The 25,256-nt window shown below is 61.2% G+C and overlaps 1 protein-coding gene across 3 annotated transcripts; it reads left to right on the forward strand.

The window, feature by feature from the left end:
- The first annotated feature begins 246 nt into the window (after positions 1–246).
- Positions 247–24,491, forward strand: MAP2K2 (mitogen-activated protein kinase kinase 2). Of its 3 annotated transcripts, XM_012769288.3 has the most exons (11): positions 247–606; positions 5,072–5,282; positions 11,375–11,521; positions 16,856–16,933; positions 17,687–17,738; positions 17,828–17,952; positions 18,461–18,674; positions 20,457–20,521; positions 21,637–21,698; positions 22,409–22,454; positions 24,180–24,491. In XM_012769288.3, the coding sequence occupies exons 1-11, from the start codon at positions 515–517 to the stop codon at positions 24,288–24,290; spliced, it is 1,203 nt and encodes a 400-aa protein (XP_012624742.2). In that variant the 5' UTR covers positions 247–514; the 3' UTR covers positions 24,291–24,491. The 3 variants fall into 3 exon arrangements, with proteins under 3 accessions (XP_012624742.2, XP_075854440.1, XP_075854441.1); XM_075998325.1 differs by lacking the exons at positions 247–606; positions 5,072–5,282; positions 11,375–11,521 and adding an exon at positions 16,122–16,155; XM_075998326.1 differs by lacking the exons at positions 247–606; positions 5,072–5,282; positions 11,375–11,521 and adding an exon at positions 16,292–16,315.
- Positions 24,492–25,256: the final 765 nt, after the last annotated feature.

Here is a 25,256-nt window from a genome sequence, read left to right on the forward strand (position 1 = left end):
TGGCCTCCCCCACTGCGCACCTGTCACCTGCTCCTCCCCACTGGGCCCACGCCCCGCCCTTATGCGCATGCGCGCGCAGAGAAGCGAGCGAGTGCGCAAGCTCCGGGCACCGCCCCGTGTCGGGCTCCGCCTCTGTCCCGAAGGGGAGGCGGTCTCCGGCTGCTGCGCAGGCGCCACGGCTGAGGGGGGCGGGGCCCCTGGCGGCTCCCGCGCTCGCTCTCGCGAGAGGCCGGCGCGGGATCTCGCGGCTGCCCCTTCCCCGCCCTCGGCCTCCGAGACTCCGGCTGCAGCGTCAGCCTTGCCTGGGCCTCGGCGGCAGCGGCTCCTCAGCCTCAGCCCCGGCGTCCCTCGGCACCCCTCGGCCCCGGCCCGCGGCGCCGCCCGCCCTTGGCCGCCCGGGCGCCGGCCTAGGCCCCGGCCGCAGCCCCGGGCTCGCGTCGGCGCCGCCCGCTCCCGGCCCGCCCCCTATGGGCCCCGGCTAGAGGCGCCGCCGCCGCCGGCCCGCGGAGCCCCGATGCTGGCCCGGAGGAAGCCGGTGCTGCCGGCGCTCACCATCAACCCCGCCATCGCCGAGGGCCCGTCCCCCACCAGCGAGGGTGCCTCCGAGTGAGTGCCGGGGTCGGCGGGGGTCGGCCGGGTGTGGAAGGGGGAGGGTCCCTGAGTGGTGCTGTGGGGCCGAGGGGCGGTCCCTGCGGGGAGAAGACGGGGTGTGGGGTCCCCAGTAGCGAGATCAGGGTGATGGGGGGGTCCCTAAGAGGAGAGGACAGAGTGAGGGGTCCCTGAGTAGTGAGATGTGCAGAGGGGAGGCACTGATGGGAGAAGTCGGGGTGTGGGGTCCCCAGTAGCGAGATCAGGGTGATGGGGGGTCCCTAAGAGGAGAGGACAGAGTGAGGGGACCCTGAGTAGTGAGATGTGCAGAGGGGAGGCACTGATGGGAGAAGTCGGGGTGTGGGGTCCCTAAGTAGCGAGATCAGGGTGATGGGGGTCCCTAAGAGGAGAGGACAGAGTGAGGGGTCCCTGAGTAGTGAGATGTGCAGAGGGGAGGCACCTGATGGGAGAAGTCGGGGTGTGGGGTCCCTAAGTAGCGAGATCAGGGTGATGGGGGTCCCTAAGAGGAGAGGACAGAGTGAGGGGTCCCTGAGTAGTGAGATGTGCAGAGGGGAGGCACCTGATGGGAGAAGTCAGGGTGTGGGATCCCTAAGTAGCGAAATCAGGGTGATGGGGGTCCCTAAGAGGAGAGGACAGAGTGAGGGGTCCCTGAGTACTGAGATTGGGCTGAAGGGAGGTCCATGGAAGGAGAAGATGAGGTGAGGGTCCCTGAATAATGAAATTAGGCCAAGAGGAGGCCCCTACAGGAACAGACAGGGTTTGGGGACCTTAAATAGCAAAATTAGGGTGATGGGGGGGAATCTCTGAGTAATGAGATCAGGGCTGGGACGTCTCTTTGAGAAAAAAGATGGGGTTTGGGGTTCCTAAGTAGTGAGATGAGGCCTAGGAGAGGTCCTTGCAGAGAGAAGATGAGTGTATTGTCAGGATTAGGGGTTAGGGTTAGGGCCTTGGAGTTGTGAGATTGGGGGGTTCCCTGAGAGGAGAGGATGGGTGGGGAGGTGCTGTGGGGGGCAGGACTGGTGAGGGGCCTCCTGAATAGTGAGGTCCAAGGGATGCCTCTGGGGGGAGGAGGTGGTAAGGGGAGTTCCTGGGTGGTCAGGACAGATTGAGGGGTCTTCTGGCGGGCGGTCCCTGTGGGGCTAGGGTAGGGTCAAGTGAGTCCCTGAGTAGTAAGGTGGGGGATGAGGAGGGTGTCCCAGGGGCCAAGCTGGGGTGGGGTGTCTCTGGGGGGCAGTGGGGGATGGGAGCCTCAGAAACACCAGGAGAAGGTCTCACTGCCCATTGCTGGCGGAGGTGGGGTGTGTGGGGTGCCCTGAAGCCGGGGAGCGGGGTAGGAAGGCTGGGAAGCAGGAGCAAGGGGGATTCGGAGGGGCTGGCATATAGAGGGGCCTGCGGGGACTCCCGAAAGCCAATGAGCAGATTCTAGAAGCAAATGGACCAGAAAAGCCCCTGGCAGGCGGGGCTGGCTGAGTGTGGAAGGTTTGAGGAGACTGAGCGCAGGAGGAGAATGTGGGGGCCTCCCGAGAAGCCAGGGAAGGGGTCAAAGGGGCGTTCCCGAGTAGTGGGTGTCGCCGTGGAAGAATTGTGTGGTGCAGGAGCAAGGAGGTGACTCTGGGTGTTGGGGGCACACACCTGTGTGGTCAGGCCTCCGTACCCCTGTGTTCCTGTTCTCCACGCTGGAGTGGGGCAGGACGGTCCCCGGGGCCCCAGGTGAGGTCCGTTTGTTGTGTGACTCTGTGAGAGCCAGGCGCGCTGGGCTTATGCCATGTATGTTGGGCTCACCTGCTCAGGGCTTGGCCTTCTATGACCCGGATGAAAAAGCTGAAGAAGAGACTTTGTTGTTGTTAGAGACAGGGTCTCACTCTGTCACCTAGGCTGGAGTGCAGTGGTGTCATCATAGCTCACTGCAGCCTGGAACTCCTGGGCTCAAATGATCCTCCTGCCTCGGCCTCCCGAGTAGCTGGGACTCCAGGTGCCATCACTCGTGGCTAATTTTCTTAAACATTGTTTTGTAGAGACGGGGCTTTGCTATGTTGCCCAGGCTGGTCTTGAACTCCTGGCCTAAGCAATCCTCCTGCCTCGGCCTCTCAAAGTGTTGGGATTACAGGCGTGAGCCACCGTGCCTGGCAGAAGCAGACTTAATGCATATGTGCGCGAGTTAATATCGCCACAGCCAGATGTGAGGACGAGTTCCTTATTCTTATAAGACAGCCCTTTCTTCACGTTCACGTCTTTTATGTGGTGTCTGATTTCTGTACATTGATGAATTCCCCCAGTGGCGGAAGCCAGCCGTAGGGATTCCAGGGTTGGTTCTTTTTTTTTTTTTTTTTTTAAATATGACCACAATTGAATTGCTGCTAAATTTAAGATGGATTAATCAGCCAGCTCCAGAATGCATTTTCAACGTCTCAGGCAGTACTGGAGCGCTTGCAAGGCTGGCCTTAGAAGCCGCCTCTTCACCCCTGCAGTGAACAGCCCTATCCAGTCACTCACTCCCATGCGTTCCCTGCCTTCTCTCCTGCGTCACTTCTTCATCCGGGTCCTCGTTCAGCAGGTGTTCAGTGAGCACCTGCTACACCCGCAGGGCGTGAGCATTGCCACTCACTTGTGTTGTGTCGTGACTTCAGGCAAGTTACTTAAACCCTGCCAGTCTGCCCCCTCCTGCCTGGGCCGGGGCCACCCGAGACTTGCCTCCCGGGGCGCTGGTGAGGATGAGATGAGACTCCAGCTCTGGCGACATCACCGAGCATCCGGTCACCCCGATTCTGGCTTCGGTGCCCCTGGGCTCACACATCTGTGAGTTCTAGGCTAGCAGTGGTTGAACTTCAGGACTGGAAGTTTCCTGCTGGGATGTTATGCAGTCTGTGGCCCTAGCAGCTTCTAGAATCGGTGGCCGAGGCCCACTGGAGGCGGGCCATTGTCCCCGAGAGACTCGTAGAGCCCCACTGTCTGGTCCCGTCGCCCGAGCGCAGCCAGCACTTCAAACGCGGCTTCTCCAAATTCACGAGGGCTCTGAGCACAACATGCACGTTACAGACTTCAAAGGCATGCAAAAACTGTACACCGCTAATTTTTATATTGATCGTACATGGAAAATGATAATATTTCTAATGGGTGAAATCAGTTGTGCTATTAAGTTAATTTCACCTGTTTTCCTTTCTTAACACGGACACTAGAAACGTTGAAGCTGCACACGTGGCTGACATCCTGTGTCTCCGGACAGCGCTGGGTCAGTCATTGCGTGTGTCGGGCTGAAGCGCTGGGTCAGTCATTGCGTGTGTCGGGCTGAAGCGCTGGGTCAGTCATTGCGTGTGTCGAGCTGAAGTGTCTGCCTTTTACCCGGAGCTGCTTTTACTCCAGGACCTGGTTCGAAGTCAAGGCATTTGTGAAAACAGTTTACTGTCAAAATTGCCTTTGAAAATTCGGTGAATCACTCAATAAATTGCAGTGTACGTGGTCAGGGTTTTTTTGTTTGTTTTTTGTTTTCTTTCTTGAAACAGGTTCTTGCTCTCTTGCCTGGGCTGGAGTGCAGTGGCTTCATCATAGCTCACTGCAACCTCCAATTCCTGCACTCAGCAGTCTTCCCACCTCAGCCTCCTGAGTAGCTGGGACTACAGGCACGAACCACCACACCTAGCTATTTTTTTTTTTTTTTTAAGAGATGGGGTCTTGCTATGTTGTTCAGGCTGGTTTTGAACTCCTAGGCTCAAGTGATCCTCCCACCTCAGCCTCCCAAAGTGTTCGGATTACAGGTGTGAGCCATCACGCCTGGCCCATGGTTGGTTTTTTAATAGCCGAAGTTCAGGAACTGTGTACCTGTATAAATATATAATGTTTACAGTAATGTGCAGGATATAATAACAAGAGTGCTCTGGTTGCATGGAATGCCCTGGAATGGGTTGCACTATTTAAATTCTGTCCCTCCTCTTCTCCCCCTCCAGTGTCAGTGTGTTTAATTCACATAAATTAAATGTGTGTGTGATGCAGCTTCTACGCTGTAACTTGTCCCACCTGTTGGTTCTGGTTGTTGGCTTGGAGGCCACTCAGAACACCTGATCCTCCATCTTCGGCAAAGACAGAATTCCTGCCTTGGGCTTCACTTGCCCAGTCCCCCGGTTCTCCCATGGCCTCCTGGTGTGGCTCGAGTTCTTCCTTGGGAGGGAGGCCTCCTGGGTCCTCCGAGCTGTGGCTTGCGCTTAAGATCCGGAGATCTCCCAGCCTTTGTGATCTGGGGTCCAGACGGTGTCCTCAGTTCCTGGTTCTGGTCAGTGGTGTGTCTGAGGGCAGGGGACAGAGGCACATACCCTCTTTCCTGTGGCGCCATCAGCCCCTGGGGTGCAGGATCCTGTCTGCCTGCACTCGATGAGTCCTGCCAGGGCCCGGGGCGCCTCGCCCTGTGGCGGAGTGACCTCTCGGTTAGTCACACGCTCTCTTCTCATCCTCGCCCTCGGGGTCCCCGCAGAGCGAACCTGGCGGACCTGCAGAAGAAGCTCGAGGAGCTAGAACTGGACGAGCAGCAGAAGAAGCGTCTGGAAGCCTTCCTCACCCAGAAGGCCAAGGTCGGGGAGCTCAAGGACGACGACTTCGAACGGATCTCGGAGCTGGGCGCGGGCAACGGCGGGGTGGTCACCAAGGTGCAGCACAGGCCTTCGGGCCTCATCATGGCCAGAAAGGTAAGTGGCGGGGGGGGGGCTGTCCCCTTCCTCTGCAGTCCGTGCGTGGCGAGGACAGGTGCCCGGACACAGCAGAGAGCTTGGGAGGGTGGCGGGGCCCCTGCTCGCTGACGGGCTCCTGGGCCCAGAAGGAGCCCAGCTCTGGGCGGGGCGAGCAGTGCTACCTGTCCACACTGGCTGCGTGCAGTGCTCCTGCGATGCTGGCCCCCGCCTCCAAGGACGTTTAAAACGCACGTTCACAGGAACGTCCTGGACTGCTTAAGGCTGGCTGGGGAAAGGTCACGTGCGGAGTTTTCAGGAATATTAGTCTGTTGGTCAGGGTTCTACAGAGAAACAGAACCAATACAGGGTGTGTGTGTGTGTGTGTGTGTGTGTGTGTGTGTCCAATCAGTCATGCCCCTAACATCATTTCCATCCGGGACGGGCCAGTGGTCCCATAGATGATAGTACCGTGTTTTTGCTGTGCCTTTTTTATGTTTTTCTTTTTATTTTCTTTTTTTTTTTTTTTGAGACAGAGTCTCATTCTGTTGCCCAGGCTAGAGTGCTATGGCATCAGCCTAGCTCACAGCAACCTCACACTCCTGGGCTCAGGCGCTCCTGTCTCAGCCTTCTGAGTAGCTGGGACTACAGGCATGCGCCACCATGCCCGGCTAATTTTTTCTGTATTCTTTTAGTTGGTCAATTAATTTCTTTGTATTTTTAGTAGAGACAGGGTCTCGCTCTTGCTCAGGCTGGTTTCAAACTCCTGACCTTGAGCAATCTGCCCGCCTTGGCCTCCCAGAGTGCTAGGATTACAGGCGTGAGCCACCGCGCCCGGCCTTCTACATTTTTTTATGTGCAGATGCACAAACACTTAGCGCTGTGCTGCAGCTGCCCGTGGCATTGAGCCTGGGACCAGGCTGCTCAGGTTGGTGGCCGAGGAGCTGGCGTGTAGCAGGCCGTCCCATTGGTTTGCACGAGTTTACACTGTGACATTCGAGCAGTGACAGAACTGCCTAAGGACCGTTTTCTCAAGACAATCCCCATTGTTGAGTGAGAACAACTGCCCAGGTAGAGCGAGAGATTTATTTGAAGGAACTGGCTCGTGCAATTGTGGAGCTGCAGGTCTGAAATGTGTAGGGCAGGCCGGAGCCCCGGGGAAGGTCCCAGAGCCGGCTAGAGGCAGAATTCCCTCTTCCTCCTGAGACCTCAGAGTGAATGTGGCCCACCCACATCGCAGAGGGTCACCTGCTTTACTCAGAGTCTCCTAATGGATTGACTTAAAGAGATAGAGTCTTGCTCTGTCGCCCAGGCTAGAGTGCAGTGGTCATGGTCACAGCTCACTGCAGCCTCCAGCTCCTGGGCTCAAGCGATCCTCCCGCCTCAGCCTCCCGAGTGGCTGCGACCACAGGTGCACAGCTAAAGGGTTTCCCGATTCAAATGTGAATCACATCCAAACAAAGTACCTGCCTGGCACACCTAGACTGGTGTTTGACAACCAGCTGGGCGCCGTGGGCTCCCTAGGCAGATACATAAAGGTGGCCATCACACCACCGCAGACCCTGCTGCCGACAGGCCTGAGCTCACTCGTGCTGAGCTCCTGGGCCGTGACGCGGCCTCCGTGCTACGCATTTGAGAATAGTCACCAGGAGACGCTGGGAGTCGAGATGAGAAAGGGCTGGTGTCCCCTGAACTCGTAGGCAGGGGGCTTTGTGTCGCCAGGTTGTTCACCTCCTCAGGTGGGTGCCTGCAGACGTAGGAAACTGCCTCCTCCTGGAAGCCCTCCCTGCCGCGCGTTGGTACACGGTGTTCTCAGAGACCGAGCGCCCTGGCCGGGCGGGTCAGCGCCGGCCCTGCCTCCCCGAGAGCGCGCTCCGTTCCTGCCGGGAGTCAGCTCTGCAGCTATTTCTTCTCGCCTCCCTCCCTCCCTCCCGAAATCTGCAGCCGGGGACATTCTATTTCTGTCCCCTGACTGCAGGCAGCCTTTTCAGAACCAGAGCAGCGTGGGAACCGCAGGCTCCCTTCGCGCAGCACGGGGAGGGAAAGGGCAGAGCCGGGTCCGGGCGGCGATGGGCAGCCTGAGAGCAGAGCGCTGGATCACGCCTGTGTTGGGCACCGCGGGCTCTCAGCAGCCATGGAGCCTCCCCAGTGGTCCCCAGCGGCCCGCGTAGTGAACGTGAGCCCGGTACCTCCCCGCGGCACGGCGTCCCCGCCGAAGGGCGTGGGGTTCGTGTGCAGCGCTGTGCTGTCGCAGGCTGGGGAGTGAGCTCAGGCGTTGCCACCACGGGGGCGTGGCCGGGTAAGTCCTGTGGTCTGCTGAGCGGTGTTGTCCCCATGTCAGTTCCTGGGGTTGACTCTGTCCTTTGGTCACGTAAGATGTCACCTTTGGGGAAGCTGGGTAAAGGGTGCCCAGGACTCTCGGCACTATTTTTACAACTTGCTGTGCTTCTGGCATTCTTTCAAATTAGTTTTGTATTTTTTAACTTGCCCTAAAAATTGGGATTGGGAGAGGTTACATTGACCGTGAAGTTTGTCTGCCTGGCTGCCATCGGGGGGTCAGGGCTGTGACTCTCTGACGGGCTGAGAGCCCTTGGCCAGCCTTCGGCATCAGGGCTCCTTTTAATCCACCTGGAATGCCAGTCTGCTTGCCTTTCCTGGGTGGAAGGGCACGGATAGGAAAACTGAAGTGACAGCGAGGCATTTGAGACACAGCAGCCTCAGTCCATGGTCCGCTGTGCTGGGGAGTTCTGAATTCCGCTGGAAGGGGGTGTGAATTTCGGGCAGAGTTGTAAGGACTTGCCAGCGAGCAAGGATCTCCAAGGACGGCGCCCCCTGCCCCCCTGAGGCCCACACAGACCCCGCCCTGTGGCCGGCAGCCCTTGGAGAGCTGGGATCATCCCGACCAGCGTGACGCGGGTCCGAAAAGCAAAGAGGCCGGTCCTGGGAGGCTTGCGGAAGCCAGTCTCTCGATTTCTAGTAATGTCTTCTCCACTCGAGCGCGGCTCCTCCAGCCTCATCCTACAGCCACGGGCAAAGCCGCTGGGCCGAGAAGAGTTTGTCACGCATGTGGGGTTCTCCGAGTTCCCTGTACTTGTGGCAGAGCCATGGTTTTGGCTTTGTGTTTGTCTTCCTCTGCACCACCCTAGATCATTCTAGAATGGTGGTCCCGTGACGGGCCAGGGCCACGTTGGGCTGAAAGCTGCCATCTCTCGAGTGGTCAGAGCCTCGTCACATGCTGGGCAAGGTGGAAACAGACCCTTCCGGGCACCTGCGGGGCCCACACCATGAGCAGTAGGCAGGTCGGGGGTCACCTGCTCAAATTATAGCCTTAAAAGAGGGCGCCTCCTGGCCGGCGCAGTGGGTGTGGCCAGGCAGGGTCGCAGGCCCCGGCTGGCCCCCCTGATTCCTTACAACTAGTTCAGACGTTTAGCGACAGCGTGCAGGCCGCACATACCTGCCGGGCAGAGCCGGTTTATAAGCCGTCAGCTTGTGACCCGAGACTTAGGATGCTGCCGAGATCATTCTAGACCCAGGCCTGTGGGGTGGCAGCGTGCTCCCTCCCTCCCTCCCGTGTCCTGCCGGTGCCCGGTCAGGCCCTTTCTCCTGCCGTCCTCGTGTGTGTCCCCAGCCGCATTCCTGCCTCGAGTTCTTCATTCCTCCGGGGAAACTACCTCCGACTCCCAGCGGCCTGGTGCGTGCTCTGAACGCCCACCACCGCGCCTGTGTCGTCGCTGTCAGGGCCCGCACGGCCCGGCAGTGGTGTCGTGGAGAGAGCGTGGGCCTTGGCACCCGTGAGGCCCACCCAGCCCTGGCTTCCCAGCCGCGTGCCGCTGGGAACGTCTCTGAACCTGAATTGCACAGTCAGCGGGATGGGGCAGTCACGCCCGTCCCCAGCGTGGTTGTGGGCCAACTGCAAACACACAGGTGCTCTGAGACACTCCCGCCCGCCTCTGTCCCTCTTCCTTCCTTTCCCTCTGTACGCCCTCAGTGCTGGCTTCCCGGGAAAGCTTGCTTGACGGGCCCCAGATGGTACGGAGCCATTAAAAGTGAGATCAGGGCTGGGCGTGGTGGCTCACACCTGTAGTCCCTGCGCTCTGGAAGGCCAAGGCAGGAGGATCACTTGAGGCTGGGAGTTTGAGACCAGCCTGGGCAACATAGTAAGACCCTCATCTCTACAAAAAACAGAAGAATTAGCTGGAAGCCATGGCGCTCGCCTGTAGTCCCAGCTACTCAGGAAGCCAAGACCAGAGGATCGCTTGAGCCTGGGAATCGGAGGCTGCAGTGAGCTGTGATGATGACATTGCACTCCAGCCTGGGTGACAGAGCGAGACCCCTGTCTCAAAAAAAAACAACCTAAAAAACACATAAAGAGGCCGGGCGCGGTGGCTCACGCCTGTAATCCTAGCACTTTGGGAGGCCGAGGCGGGCGGATTGCTCGAGGTCAGGAGTTCGAAACCAGCCTGAGCGAGACCCTGTCTCTACCAAAAATAGAAATAAATTTTTTGACCAACTAAAAATATATATACAAAAAATTAGCCGGGCATGGTGGCGCATGCCTGTAGTCCCAGCTACTCGGGAGGCTGAGGCAGTAGGATCGCTGAGCCCCGGAGATTGAGGTTGCTGTGAGCCAGGCTGACGCCACGGCACTCACTCTAGCCTGGGCAACACAGTGAGACTCTGTCTCAAAAAAAAAAAAAAAAACACATAAAGAAAGAGTCTGAGCTTCAGTATTGGGCTCCCTAGAAACATGATCGTTGCCTCTCGGATGTGGTCCCACTGCAGGAGGGCGCGTGCTGGGGTTCCAGGGTGACCGTCCATCCTGCTGAGGCCCCCACAGTGGGAGTGAGTGTCCAGGGGCCCCAGAGAGCCCGACTGGGCAGGCGAGAAGCAGAGGGCAGTCAGAGCAGGGGGCTGCAGGCCGGTGGGCAGGGGCGTTGTCTGGGGAAAGGCGGGCGCTGGGCACACACCTCTGGGACCTGCCGTGGTCCCCAAGGTCTCAGGTGCTGCAAGCGGGGGACTCTCCCCCACACGCCCCAAGAGCGCGCACGCTCCGTCACGCCTTCCTGCCCGCCAACAGGCAGCCCTTTGTCCCTGTACCCGCAGCGCCCTCCCCTGCCTCGGCCTCGTGGCGACTCCAGCCCTTCCTTGGAGGCCCAGCCCCGATGTCATCTTATATCTCTGCTGTTCCCTGAGCGCCCGGATCAATTCCCCTTGATGGCACTTCTGCCCCATCGGCGTTGTCTTACCTGTTTCTCTTCCCTCCGGACCGCTTGTGTCCTCCAAGCAGTCCTCAGTTTCCCTCAGCCACCGGCCCGGCCTGTGAGCGACTCTCCGCCCGAGGGTTTGTTGGATCCATGACGTTCCTTTCCAGGCACCACCGCCCGGCTCCGCCCCCGACCCACGTGTGGATGTCCAGTCTTTTCTTGTCTTACTGGGAAGCCTTGTGTTAGCTGGACCCTCCCGGGGCCTGGGGCTCCTCCTCGCGGCCAGTGTGTGCGGGGCTGCTCGAGTGGTTTTCCGGTGTCTTCTCTGCTTCTCTCGGGAGGGTCCAGTGTCCTCCTCTCGCCGGTTGAAGCGTTGGGATAGATCGGTGACGATTTCCTCTGTGGCCGTGGACTTGAGTGGAAGGGGAGCCAGACCCCCGGTGTGACCTCGGGCCCTTCCCTGCCCGCCGAGCTCAGCGTGGGACGGGGAGGGGCCCCAGGTAGACCCACCTTGGCTGAGAGAAGGGCAGAGGTGGCGTCATGGCTCCCTCCAAGGGGGTGTCCCCGGTCTGGGCCCTGCGGAGGCTGTGCTCTGTGGAAGTGTGACGTGGGGGCGCCATCCTCGAGGCGTGGTTCCTCGTGTGACCACTGGACCACTGGACGCGTCTGCTCAGTCAGCGTATTTTTAACAGATTTATCGGGATGTCATTCACGTACCAAATAGTGTATCCTTTTGTAAGGTGTATGAGGCAGACACCTCGGAGTGGGACCCCCAGGTGGCCCAGCTGGTGTTGAACGCTGCTGTGGACGCCTCCAGGGCAAACGGCCAAAACACCCCCACCCCCCGCCAACCCCGCCCTGGTTTTCTGGCACCCTAAGTGGCCTGGTCTTGGCGTCTGTCCCCTGCAGCTGATCCACCTGGAGATCAAGCCGGCCATCCGGAACCAGATCATCCGCGAGCTGCAGGTGCTGCACGAGTGCAACTCGCCCTACATCGTGGGCTTCTACGGCGCCTTCTACAGCGACGGCGAGATCAGCATCTGCATGGAGCACATGGTGAGTGCCGGCGCCGGGAGCCCCGGCTTGGGACGGGCCGTCGGGGAAAAGTCTCCCACCTGGATCCTCGAAGCCCTTGTCCTCAGAGGCCACAACACCCCAGTCTCCAGGGGGTCGTTCTGGGGCCGCTCGATGCCCAGGCAAGCATCGGTGTCTATAGATGCATTTGGGGGTTTTATGTTTGTTTGTTTGTTTGTTTGTTTGGAGGGGGGCTCTCCCTATGTGGCCCAGGCTGGTCTCGAACTCCTGGGTTCAAGTGATCCTCTTACCTCAGCCTCCTGAGCAGCTGGGACTACAGGTGCCACCTTGTCCAGCTCTGGCCGTGTGGACCAGCGTGGGAACTTGGGAACTATTAAACGCTCCCTCGCTGGGGACGCTTAGCTCGCGTCCAGCCCCTGCCCCGTCTCGAGTCACGCTGCACTGGGTGTTGTGCACAGGAGCAGGTGCGCCTGTGGGGGGGAGCCTGTAGTGGCCTTGCTGGCTTCATGGGTACGTGCCACCAACACGGGATCGGTTTCCAAATCACCCTGCTCAGAAGACGTGGCAACCCAAGCTCTCTCCAGGGCAGCCGTGCCTGGCCCGGCTCAGACCCACGGGTCACGGTGTCCAGGGCGGAGCACGGCACTGCCACGTGGATTCCGACGTGCCCCTTGTTCAGACACTCTGGTTTTGAAGCCCAGGAGTGGGTGGGACGGAGCGTAGGGAAAGCAGAAGTGGTCAGGGCCCAGGGCCTCCCGCCAGGTACCAGACCACCCGGGCAGGCCTCCCTTGCAAAACCAGGCTGCGACGAGGCCTCCGGCACGCCGCCCGGTTCCGCCCTAGAAATGAGCTGTCTTCTTTGACAGTTTTGTAAGAAAGACAGGAAACGGATTTCAGCAGGGCCCCTCTCTGCCGTGTGATGCGAACCGCCGGCCCCTTTCTCACCTGGGAGGAGTGTGTCTGCCTGCCTCGCAGAGTCATGGTGCGGGTGAGAATCAAGGGCGACGATCTGAGAGTGAGGAAGCGCTTTGTGGTCTGACGTGGCCCCTCTCTGTCCCCTCTGTGCTGTGGCGCCCTTCCCCTTCCCATCCCCCTGCTCAGGAGCTCCGCCGCCGACTCCCCTAATAACACCATGGGGTTAGCTCTTAGGCCTCCTCTCTCCCACGCAGGAAAGGGGGAGCCTTTTGTTCTCGGGGAGTTCTGAGATGTGCTTCCCAGAGCCGCACCCACCCGGTGGGCTCTGAGCTCCCCATGTGCGGGAGGGAGGCGGGAGCCATCCTGGCCCCGCCTGTCGGGCTCACTCTTTACAACTCTGAGTTCAAGTTCTTTGCCTCGCCTTTTTTGTTGTTGTTGTTTTTTAATTTTTTTGTAGAGATGGGGTCTCTCTATGTTGCCCAGGCTGATCTTGAACTCCTGGCCTAAAGTGATCCTCCTGCCTCAGCCTCCCAAAGTGCTGGGATTGCAAATGTGAGCCACCACACCTGGCTCCACCTTGCTTTTATAACAACCTGGGGACAGTGGGCTGTGTAGACAGCGAGCAAGTAAAAAGGCGTGTTCAGCTGTGGTCCACACGCCCACGATTTCTATTGATAGGGTCTATGATTTAAAAATAAATGTGGGTGATAAAAGGAATATATGACAAGCCCACAGCGAGTGTCACACCGAGTGGGGGGAACTGAAAGCCTGTCCTCTAAGATCTGGCAGGAGAAAGGGTACCCACTGTCGCCACTGTTACTCAGCATAGCACTGGGAGTCTTGCCTTGAGTGATCGAGTAAGAGAAAGAAAGAAAGGGCCTCCAGGTTGGAGAGAAATACGTCAAATTGTCCTTGTTTGCGGATGAAATGAAGACATCTGCACTCCGTGTTTATTGTAGCACTATTCACAGTAGCTAAGATTCGGAATCGCCACGAGCGTCCACGGCTAGGTGGATGCAGAGATTGTGGTGCATACACATGTGGATTATTATATAGCCACAAAAAGGTATGAAACCCTGCCATCGCAGCCGCGTGGGTGGAAGTGGAGGATGTCATGTGACGGGAAATGCGCCAGGCACAGAAAGACAAGTCTCACCTGGTCTCACTCACGTGGGCGCTAAATATTAAAAACATTGGATCTCAGCCGGGCGCGGTGGCTCACGCCTGTAATCGTAGCACTCCGGGAGGCCGAGGCGGGCGGATTGCCTGAGCTCAGGAGTTTGAGACCAGCCTGAGCAAGAGCAGGACCCCCATCTCTACTAAAAATAGAAAGAAATTAGCCAGACAACTAAAAATAGAAAAAAATTAACCGAGCATGGTGGCGCATGCCTATAGTCCCAGCTACTCGGGAGGCTGAGGCAGGAGGATCACTTGAGCCCAGGAGTTGGAGGTTGCTGTGAGCTAGGCTGACACCACAGCACTCTAGCCTGGGCAACAGAGTGAGACTCTGTCTCAAAAAAAAAAAAAAAAAGATGGATCTCATAGAGACCGAGAGTAGAATGACAGTCACCAAAGGCAGGAATGAGGGTAAGCTGGGGGTGATTAATGGGTGCGCAAATACGGTTAGTTAGAATGAACAATATTAGGTAGCACAACAGGGCAACTATAATCGTATAGTCAGGGTGTACTATAACTAAAAGAGTGGAATTGAAGTGTTCCTAACACGAAGAAATGTTACCCCGATGTGACTAATTCACATTGTGTGCCTGTATCAAAACATCACATGTACCCTGTGAACATACAAAACTATTATATGCCCATGACAGTTAAAAATAATTTTAAAAAATGAAGATAAAGCAAGCAAGTACTGAAATAAATAATAAACATTTTAAAAACTTTAAAAAATTCGGGCTGGCACGCCTGTAATCCTAGCACTCTGGGAGGCCGAGGCGGGCGGATTGCTCGAGGTCAGGAGTTCGAAACCAGCCTGAGCAAGAGCGAGACCCGGTCTCTACTATAAATAGAAAGAAATTAATTGGCCAACTAATACATATATAGAAAAAATTAGCCGGGCATGGTGGCACATGCCTGTAGTCCCAGCTACTCGGGAGGCTGAGGCAGGAGGATTGCTTGAGCCCAGGAGTTAGAGGTTGCTGTGAGCTAGGCTGACGCCACGGCACTCACTCTAGCCTGGGCAACAAAGTGAGACTCTGTCTCAAAATAAAAAAAAAAATTCGGGCTGGGCATGGTGGCTCACGCCTATAATTCCAGCACTTTGGGATTCCAAGGCAGGGGGATGGCTTGAGGCCAGGAGTTCGAGACCAGCCGGGGCAACATATCAAAACCCAATCTATACAAAAAATAGAAAAATTAGCCAGGCGTGATACACATGTCTGTAGTTCCAGCTACTCGGGAGGCTGAGGCAGGAGGATTGCTTGAGCCCAGCAGTTGGAGGCTGCAGTGAACTGTGATGACACCACTGCACTCCAGCCTGGGCAACAGAGCAAGATTCTGTTTCAAAAAAAAAATCTAGAAGAAAATGAGTGACATTTTAGGGGAGGAACCTATTGGGGGGTCAGAGGGTCATTTATTTCCATGTGAATTCTTTATAAGAAAAATGCACTTGGGCACTACCTGCTTGATAAAAGTACAATTTCAAGAACATGTAAAACGCACACAACATGAATGCGTATGGTGGTGCCCAAAGAGTGTAATCCGAGGTCAGCAAGGGCTCGTTGCAGTGTCTCCTGTGCCACGTCCTGTCTCTGTCACTCAGGCAAGTTCCTGCCCGGCCACACTCGGTCTCCTAAGCCGTAGACCCGAGGCTCCCAGCCAGGGCCCGTTCTGCCCCCGCCAGGGGACATTTAGGTTGTCAGGGCTGGGGTGCCACCCTGGCATGGGGGGTGGGGGCCGGGGACACTGCCCAGCCCCCTGCAGCGCCCAGGACGGCCCCGCCTGGAGAACATGGCCGAGGAGCGGGCCTGCTGTGCAGAGAGGGTTGCTGGCCGCCTTGCAGGGGTTTCTGCGTTAAGTTGCGAAGCTCCAAGTGCAGCGCCTGGCCTGCCGTCGCCTCCAGGAAGTGTCCTTTCTCAATGTCCTCATTCCCCAACCGTTTATCGCTGCTGTGAGAATGCAAGTAGCTATGGTAGGAAGCAGGGATTACAGTTAAATTTGTCTTGAATTCTAGTAAGGTTGATTGATAAGAGAAAAATGAGAAGAGTAGAATAGTTCCCATCTCGCCCTGCGCGCAAGCTGGGCCGGGCAGCGCCCTGGCCAGACCAGGCTGGTGGGAACACCTGGTCCCGGCGGTTCCCCGGCCTTTCCCCGCCACGGCCACGCCCGCCCTGTCCCAGCATGTCTGTCCCTCCAGCTGCTCGATAGAGTCCCACGTGCACTCTGGAGGCCTCAGAGTGTGTCGGGTTTTCTAGAACTCTCCTCGGATTTTCCCACTGAGCATGGCTGGGAGAAGTGGCCAGAGAGGGGACACCCGGGCCTCCCTGAGTCCTGGCGTCTCTCCCCTGCCTCCTGCTGCCAAGGGAAGCGGAAGGTGTCCCAGGGCAGGAGTCCTGGAGCAGCATGGTGGGGAGGTCCCAGCCCCTGACATCGCCTCCCCAGCCTCAGTTCTGCTTTCCTCCCCGCCCCCGCCAGTCCTGGGCGTGGCCCACTGGGCGTGTCTGAGAGCTTCCACCTCTGCGCAGGCGCCTTGGGCAGCCCTGAGACTCCCGGGTTCTGGTCTCCAGGTTGGTTGCCGAGGAGGCTCGGGCAGGGCCGTGAATTTCTGCTTCCTGGTTCACTCAGGGCATCCAGGGCCACACCCGGGTGTCAAGGGGGTGTCACTATCCTTCAAGGGACATACAGCACAGCCGGGGGAGATGGCAAGATAAAGGGGCAGGGGCCGAGGTATCGCTGCTTCCTGCACTGGGTGTCACTCCTGCAGGGCACACGCCTTCAGGCGCCCCATCAGTCCTGCCCTGAGTTTGGGGTGGGGGGAGGGGTGGGATGGGCAGGTGCCCAGAAGCGAAGTTAGCAAGGAGGCCAGGAAGCCCCTGGAGGGCACCTGGACGTGCGAGGCACGTGCCGCTGGCGGCTGTCTTGGCGCTGCCCCACCCCTCGCTTGCTGGGCACAGACCCCGGGGTCGCCGCAGGACGGAGCCTGGCGGGCACGCGAAGCCAGCCCCTTGGCTGTGTGTGCTCCAGCCGGGTTTTGGCCACAACTGGAGCAGAGCCCCTGCCCCGGTGACCTCAGGAATTCTGGGTCACACGACCGGTTCTGGGAAGGGGACAAGGGGACACACCAGCACCCGGGCGCTGTTCCCTCCCCTCCCTGATTGGGCACAGGGGCTCTGCCTCCTAGCCCCCGCCCCGCCGAGACGCTTCACTGTGCCCCCGGGGAAGGGCGCTGTCCCTGCCTGACCACCGCTTCTCTTCCTTGTGGCCCAGGACGGGGGCTCCCTGGACCAGGTGCTGAAAGCGGCCAGGCGGGTTCCCGAGGAGATCCTGGGGAAGGTCAGCATCGCGGTAAGTCCCCCTCCGAGGGGTGTCCCTGCCGGGCCAGCCCCCCCCCCCCCGCACTCTGCCACCCACGTGCCCCTCCTCGTGGAGGCAGGGCCGCCGCTGGCCCTGCATACTCAGGGCGCCAGCAGGTCGCGCCGGCCGCTCGCTGAAGGGGCATCCGGGCAGGATGGGGGACGCCGGGGCGTCTGGGGGACGAGGCCAGGGCAGGGTGTGAGCCCCCACACGTGGGATGAGTGTCGGACGGAGTGCGACGCTGGGAGCCTGGTGCTCGGCACAGCCGGCGACCCAGAGGAGAGAGCTGCTGTCGGCGCAGTCACCGTTGCTCCTTTGATTTCTGGAATCTGCCCTCCTGGGGCAGCTCAGTGAAACAGGCCTGGAGCCCTTAACCTTTCAGTCTGGGGGGCTCTCAGCACGGCCTGGGACCCCAGCTCCCGGCAGATGGTGCCTGTCGGGGGAATGCGCTGAGCCCAGCCGCCCCGTCCACACCAGACCCCCCTGGCAGGGCCCTGGTCACCGTCCTAGCTTCTGTCTCAGCTGTGTCCCCTGTGAACCAGGCCACAGCGGCGCCTGCCTCTGCGGTGGGCGTGTGGGAATCGCTGCCTTGGTGCTTACTCGTGGCGGCGCCACTGTGCCCCGCCCTGGCGAGCTAGCGCACCTGAGACGGCTGCCCGGTGGGTCCTGTGCCCTGCGGTCACTCGGGTCAGGGAGAAGCCCCCCATGCCACTGTCCCGCTGACCCCCATCTACGGACCCGCAGGTGCTCCGGGGCCTGGCGTACCTCCGGGAGAAGCACCAGATCATGCACCGAGGTAAGCACGGCCCAGGCCCTCCCGGGGTCGAGGGGCGGTGGGTGGTCGGGCGAGTGGCGAGCGTCCTGCTCCCTGGCCTGTGTCCGCAGACGTGAAGCCCTCCAACATCCTGGTCAACTCCAGGGGCGAGATCAAACTGTGCGACTTCGGGGTGAGCGGGCAGCTCATCGACTCCATGGCCAACTCCTTCGTGGGCACGCGATCCTACATGTCTGTGAGTTTCCGCGTCCCCTCCCTGCCTGTGACCCTCCGGTCAGCCACGCCCCACTGCCCAGGTGCTCGGGAAGCCCAGGCGGCCCCGCCGATCCGCTCCGCTCTCTGTTGTCTCACTGGGAATTCAGATTCGATCCCCTCGTCGCTTAGGTTTCTGTCTGCGGCAGCGCCTACCTGGGCCCTTCCGTGACTCCCTGACCGAGAGAGGGGACTCTTGGGTGTCTTAGGCCATAACTGGGGGCCGGGAATCTGCCGAGTTGGTCACAGGAGCAGGTCCTGAGGACCGTGTGTGTCTTAGGAACGTGGCCGCCCCTGCCCCGTGGGCTCCCAGGAGCTGTGGGCAGGGCGCACGAGGGGGGGAGAGCGCGGGGTGGAATTGCTCTGGCCATGGCTGCGCTCGTCAGCCCAGAAAGGGGTGGCCGGAGCTGGGAACAGGGCAAGCCCGTCCCCCACTGCCCCAGGGTCACCTGCGATCCCCGTCCCTGGCTTCTTCCCGCCTCTCTCGACAGCCGGAGCGGTTGCAGGGCACACACTACTCGGTGCAGTCCGACATCTGGAGCATGGGCCTGTCCCTGGTGGAGCTGTCCATCGGAAGGTACCCCATCCCCCCGCCCGACGCCAAGGAGCTGGAGGCCATATTTGGCCGGCCCATGGTCGATGGGGCGGAAGGAGAGCCCCACAGCATCTCGCCTCGGCCAAGACCCCCTGGGCGCCCCGTCAGTGGTATGGTCTGAGTCTGCAACTTCGGTCTGGACGGGCGGTGACCTCCGCAGGGACTGCTTTGCCCGGGGACGGCAGCTGCCTCCCCTCTGGCCCTTGTCAGCGCCACCTGTCCCCCCGGGCTGGTGCTAGCTGCAGCCAGCAGTCCTCAGACGGTCCTGGGGTTTCTGGGGACAGAGCTGGCGGCAGCGAACGCCCAGACCTGCTGCGTCCAGGGCAGCTGCGCCGGGCGCCGCCAGCTGCAGGGCTCTACAGCACGGCCCTGCGGCCACGCCTGGTTGGTTTTTCCAACATTTTATCCCGAAAATGCTCAGAAACCGACAGCAATGCAGAAAGAATTGCACAGTGACAGCCTTGTCCCCACCGCCTCTGTCCCGCAGCGAGCGCATGCCGTGGTTGCTAAGCCTTCCAAGAAGCCCTGACGTTGAGGAGAGATGACTGAAATCCTTACTTAGGTGGCTGGCTGGCTGGGTTCGGCCCGGCACACAGAAGGCGTCGTCTGGGAGGGAGCGGAAGGCACAGGGTCCCGGGGGACAGCTGGGCTCGCAGAGAACAATCCAGTGCTTAGAGTAGGCGCCCGAGAGCCGGGAGCTCTCGCCGCCGGAGATGTTCCAGCCGGGCGCTCCGATCCCTCCGGGACAGCGAGAGGGGAAGGCCAGCTTGGGGGGCAGACGTATGACACAGCTCTTGGGCACCTGCGAGTTCTTTTAAAGTCGGGCGACAGGAAGAGGGTCGAGTTAAAGTCCAAAGGACCATTTAGGAGACTGGTTGGTTGGTTTTGTAACAACTTTATTGAAATATAATTTGCGTGCTCTGTAATTCACTCATTTAAGGGATATAATTTGGTGAATTTTGGTTGCTGTGCAGCTGTGACCTCTATTCTTACCACCCCCAAGGAAACCCCGTCCCCAGGGGCTGCAGTACCTCCACAGCCCCTCCCCAGCCCCTGGCACCCACAAGTCCACGTCCTATCTCTGTGGACCTGCCTGTCACACACTGTGTCCTTCCGTGTCTGGCGTCTCTTGCTGAGCACAATGTCCTCAGGGTCCCTCCACGCTGTGGCCTGTGTCAGAGCCTCGTCCCTTTTCGTGGCTGAGTTGTATTCCAGTGCGTGGAGGGACCATGTGGTGTGGATCCACTCACCCGTGGACGGACACTGGGTTGATGTCGAGATTTTAACAGTGATTTTACACCCAGTCCCTTCCCTGCAATCAGACTGCTTGGGTGACTTGAGCTCACCCAAGGGACAGTCTCCCGGGTCTTTGTCCTCGGCCTGTTTGTGGCCCCTTCCAGCCCCATGTCCCAGGTGGCCTCGGGGCCCTTCCCTGCCCGAGGCCCAGCCAGCCGGCCCCTTCATTCGGGACAGGGCAGAAGGCGCAAGTTCGGCTTCCGACCCCAGCCCCGGCCCGTCCCAGACGTGGGGCTGCCACGGGTGCCACCGGTAGCTCTGTGCAAGGTCACGCTGCTGTCCTTCCCCGCGGCGTGGACGCCATCCTACCCCCGCCCTGCGGGAGCTCAGGGGTCATGATGACGTTGGCACAGCCCGCGAGCAGCGTGATGCCGAACGTGCGGCCTCTCGAAAGCTGCCCGTGCTCCTTCTGGCTTTTTCTTGTGTGTAAACTCCCAGAGGCTCAGGCGGGAAGGGAGCTCAGGAGCGGGGCCGCCTGCGTCCCGGCTGGCGCCCTGCCTCTGGGCCCGCTGTCTCGGGGAGGAGGGTGCCGCAGACCCTGCCCCCCAGGAGGCACGAGGCCACCTTGTCTCACCCTGTTTCTGTGCTCCCGGCAGGTCACGGTGTGGACAGCAGGCCAGCCATGGCCATCTTCGAGCTCCTGGACTACATCGTGAATGAGGTTGGTGCCTGCCGCCCCGCACGGTGCCACGGTGCCGGACCCAGCCGGTCCGCAGGAATGCCTTACCAGAAAGAGGAGCATTGAGAACTGGACAGTTTGTGGATTTGGGCGGGGAGATGTAGAACAACCAGCAGGGGGTGCCAGGTGCTGTCCTGCCCCCCCAGGGGGTTTGGCCAGAATCCCGGCCGCGGCCCCTCCCCCAGTCCAGGGGGGCGTGTGTGGCTGTAGCCCGGCCACCCCCAGCTCTGTGGCCCCGTCCTTTCCTCCAAGTGTCTCCGAGCCCACAGGCCTGAGCTCGCCGGCGACCCCCCTTGAAGGAAGGTCCGGCTGGCCCTTGTCTCTGGGAAGGTGGCACAGAGCTCCCAGGAGGAGCAGGGGCCCCTCGCTGTCCTGAGTGCACGCCACGGTCCCGCTCAGTTAACCCTCGTGGTCCCCCCGCCAGTGGGTGGCGTGCGCGTTCCCGTCGTGCAGAGCAGAGGGGTGGGGGCCGCAGCCCTGGCCCTCGCGGCCCTCCCTGTTGGCGCCATCAGCAGGCCGGGCCCCTCCCTGGCCTTCTGTGGGCTTCTGCGTGTCTTTGGTGGCCCTTTGGAGCCGGGCGCAGGGCGGGGCCTGGCCTGGGGTGGGTGTGGAGGTGAGCAGCTCCGAGCAGGCTCCCTGACACGGCAGAAACGGGCGGGGTGGCTCTGGGGACTCTGCTCTGCCTGCTCCTGGCAGCGACGCCCAGGCTCAGAGAGCACGTCCCCCACCCCAGGGAGGCGGCCTGCACCTCGGCAGCCGCCGCACGGCCGCCCCCATCCGGGGCGTGTGCACTGGGCCCGGCTCCCGGGAACAACTGCCGCTGGCGCAGCCCGCACCGTGGCTCTCCTGACACAGCCTGGGCCGCTCTCAGGCCAGGTGACGCAGGCTGGTCCTGTCCGTCGAGTGAAAGCAAGCCCTGCCCGCCCGCCCTCCTCGCGGCTGCGTCCCTAAGGCGCCTGCGTCCCTAAGGCGCCATCCCCGTGCATGAGCTCGGGGGCGCGGCAGCTCTGGGGGGCACGGGCGGGGCGGCCAGGGCTGGCAGGGGTCCACGTGGCGTCCGCAGGCCCGACCCGCCTTCTGTGTCTCCTCCCCCACAGCCTCCTCCCAAGCTGCCCAACGGCGTGTTCACCCCGGACTTCCAGGAGTTTGTAAATAAATGGTGAGGCTCGGGGCTTGGTTGCGGGCGGGGCGGGTGCCCAATCCTAGGCCTTGACCCAGATATGCCGTTGCTTCCGGGTCGCGGGCGGGCCTGCCCAGCAGGAACCCGGCCCAATGGCAGGGTTTTGTGGGACACCTGAGCGCCTTTCCTGGGCTGCACGCGGGCCACACTACGTGACCCCCAGCTGCAGTGGTGCTTCTGTGGGCGAAGGTGCCGCAGGCCCTTTGCACGACCCTCCGGCAGGCCGTGTGTGCGTTTAGGTCCATGTGGGGTCTTTTCTCTGTGTCCGAAGAACCCGAATTCAGCCCTGAGGTGGTTTGGGCCGCTGCCTTTAAACAGTTCTGCTTTTGTGAAGGAAAAAGTTCCATTTTGACATTTGTACTCCCAAGCTCGGGGTTTTTATTAGAAATCGAGCTGCGGTTGCTGGCGACCTTCTGCCCGGTCGGGCAGGTGGGGGATCTCCACCCGCCTCCCTGTCCCGCAGTTTCTGCCCCAGACCCTGGCCCCCCGCGCCCACACCGAGGGGTGGAGCTGGCCCCTGTCCCGCAGCGGCAGGACGCGCGAGAGCCCCAGGGCCAGGCCCCTGGTGCGCTGGGCACCGGCCGGGGCCGGCACGGGCTGCCAGCACAGGTGCGCAGACAGGCCGCCCCAGAGCCACCGAGTGACCGCCCTGTCTTGTGTCTTTGCCCCCGCACCCCCGGGACCCGCAGCCTGATCAAGAACCCGGCGGAACGAGCCGACCTAAAGATCCTCATGGTGAGTGAGGCCGCGGCTCGCGGGCCACTGACGGGCTCTGCGCCCCCAGCCCTCAGCAGGGGCCCCGGGCTGCCGGGCCACCCAGATCCTGGGCCACGCAGTGTTTGCTTGGGTTCGGCCGTGGGCTACGAGCTGCGGGCTGCTGCCCCTCAGGCCACGGGAGGGCCCGGCGGTGGCTCACAGCCCCTGGGCACTGTCCCTGTGTCCCCAGGGACAGCGGGTGACCTTCCCTGTGTGCGCACCCGGGGCAGGCAAGTCCCTTACTGGGCCTGGGGTACTCCAGCGTCCGCGGTGTGCCCCCTTCCCCTCCAGCTCCTCCTGCCCCTGGGCTTGGGGGTGCTCTCTGGGCAGCCGTGTGCTTCCGCCCTGGCCAGACCCGCCCTCAGCAGGCTGGGGCGTCTGCCCCTGGGAGGGGTGGTCCCGGTGTTCCTTCTTTAAATTCCCACCCTTCACGCCGGGAACAGTGGCTCACGCCTGTCATCCCAGCACTCTGGGAGGCGGAGGCGGGAGGATCGCTTGAGGTCAGGCGTCCGAGACCAGCCTGAGCAAGAGCAGAGACCCCATTTAAGACCCCACTGTCCCTCCCAGATGGCCGCTGTCCCACGTGCCTCTGAGAAAGCAGGTGCCAGCACAGCCGGAGGCTCCCTCAGTCTCAGGTGTTCAGCGGCACCAAATGAGCATCTGAGGGTTGCCGGAACGTGGCATTTTTTAAAAGTGTGCCACGCCCTTCCGTGGGTCCCCACACGGCTTCCCGAGGCCAGCAGGCCCCACAGGGTCGAACCCCTTCCTTCCCGTCCCTGCCCACCCCTCTTCCTCCCAGCCCGCCCCTCCCCGCCCCAGGACCTTTGCACAACATCCTCCTGTGCCCCCGCGGCTGCTGCCGCCGGCCTGCAGGCGTCCACCTCAGTGCCTGGGCCACCCCGTCCCTCTGAGCCCACGCCCGTCAGCGGCACCGACACCATGTGTCCCGCTGGTTGCTGTCGGCTGCCATCCGAGTAGAAAATCCAGACACGAGCCCCATGTGGGAGGGGTCCGCATCCCTCCGGTTTTCTAGAAAGCCCGAGCTCATTCCCGTCCGGCGAGTGAGCACCGGCGTGGTGGTGGCCGTGCGTGCAGAGAAGGGTGCTCACAGCTCACTGCGCGGCCAGCTCCCTAAACCCGCCGTTGCTCTGGGTAACCGCGCAACCTGTGGACGCAGCAAGACGTGGGCTTCGCCCCAAACCTGGGCCGCCCCCGGCCGCACGGGGCTCGTTGCAGGGCCCAGAGCCTCCCGGGGCAGGCGGCCACATGCTGGTCGTCGCAGAGAGAGCTCCGTGCTAGAGCCAGTGTCCTCACCCGGGCCGTTCTGCCCCCAGGGGACACTGGGCAACGTCTGGGGACGTCAGTGGTTGTCACAACTGGGGGAGCCCCTGGTGTGGGGTGGGTGGGGGCAGGGACGCTGCTCAGCACCTGCAGGGCCAGGACGCCCGCCCCCAAGTGATGCTGGCCCAGGGTCCACAGCTCGGGGGACGGGGAGAACCTCGCCCTGACTCTGGAGCCCAGGCTGTGGGGACCATGTTGTCCCCACTGCCTGGATGGACCTGAGACCCTCCTGGGCTCTGACATGCCACCACCCTCTCTGGGTGGAGCGTGTCCTTCCAGGGCCGGGGGTTTCTCTGTCGCCTGGTCCGTCCGGCAGGGCCCTTGCGCCAAGGCCCGCCGCACTCACGGCCCCTTGCGTTGCAGAACCACGCCTTCATCAAGCGGTCCGAGGTGGAAGAAGTGGATTTTGCCGGCTGGCTGTGTAAGACCCTGCGGCTAAACCAGCCCAGCACCCCCACGCGCACCGCCGTGTGACCTGCCCGCCCAGGACAGACCGACCCCTCCCGCCCCAGCCCCCTCGGAGAGCGCCCGGCCGGGCACGCACACGCGGGGCGCCGGCTCCTCTTGCCTGGCCCGGCTGGGCGCCTCTGGGCCCTGGGGACGGGTGACGCTGCTCATGTTGTCTCAGAACCTGCTTCCTTAAGTTTAAAAAACAAAACAGGGAAAGAAAACACAGTCTCTGCCTATTGCATATCTTTGTTCCGTTTGTTTTGGGATGTCGGGGGGCTTCGCCCAGCCCCAGCGTGGAGGCGCTTCCAGGGCGGCCCTGGGGCAGGAGGGCGAGGACAAAGCGGCCCTCGACCCGTCTGTCACGGGGGTGTCCCCCAGACGCTGGCGGTTTCACGATCGTCACGGGCGTGGGCCCCCAGATGCTGGCGGTGTTCACGAGGGGGCTGTCCCCCGACTGTGCTCCTCTGGGAGAGCAGGGCGAGGCCCTGGCGTGGAGATGGAGCCCACTGCCCCGCTGTCCCCAGCACACCCCTCCCGGTCCCCAGCTTCAGAGAGCAGAAGCCGCTGCTCCTGCCCCGGCGGCTGCCGCGCACAGGAAGCGCTGGGTTTCCAAGCTTGCCCGGGTGGGAAGCGCGGCAGATCCGTAGATAAGGCCCAAGTGGCCTGTGCGTGCAGCAGGGCGGGCGGCTGGTTCTCTCACCTCTGCTCGCCCAGCGAATCAGAAGCGGCCACCAGACCGCGTCACCCTTTCCAGCCCTTGAACTGTGCAGCCGGTGGGCTGCAGACGACACCGGGGGAGGTCGTGTCCGGGTGCCCAGCGCCTTGGCTTCCCCAGGGCCCTTGACCCTGAAGCCCTGCCTCCGGGCTGGACGTGGCAGGGGCTGGGCGGTCTCTAGGGTCCCTGCGGACTCTCAGGCTGTGAGCCCCCCCATACTTCCTGAAGACTAGAAACGAGCTGATGCTTATCTGTGGCAAGTTGCAGGGGAGGCC

This window comes from Microcebus murinus, chromosome 27 (assembly GCF_040939455.1).
Source record: "Microcebus murinus isolate Inina chromosome 27, M.murinus_Inina_mat1.0, whole genome shotgun sequence".
Taxonomy (NCBI): Eukaryota; Metazoa; Chordata; class Mammalia; order Primates; family Cheirogaleidae; genus Microcebus; species Microcebus murinus.

What these genes read in the sequence shown, in the direction of transcription:
- MAP2K2 (XM_012769288.3), top strand. Translation starts at nt 515, where the DNA reads ATGCTGGCCCGGAGGAAGCCGGTGCTGCCGGCGCTCACCATCAACCCC. An exon ending in GCACGCGATCCTACATGTCT is followed by an intron (nt 17,953 to 18,460) that starts GTGAGTTTCCGC and finishes CTCTCTCGACAG; the next exon opens with CCGGAGCGGTTGCAGGGCAC. An exon ending in CCCTGGGCGCCCCGTCAGTG is followed by an intron (nt 18,675 to 20,456) that starts GTATGGTCTGAG and finishes TGCTCCCGGCAG; the next exon opens with GTCACGGTGTGGACAGCAGG.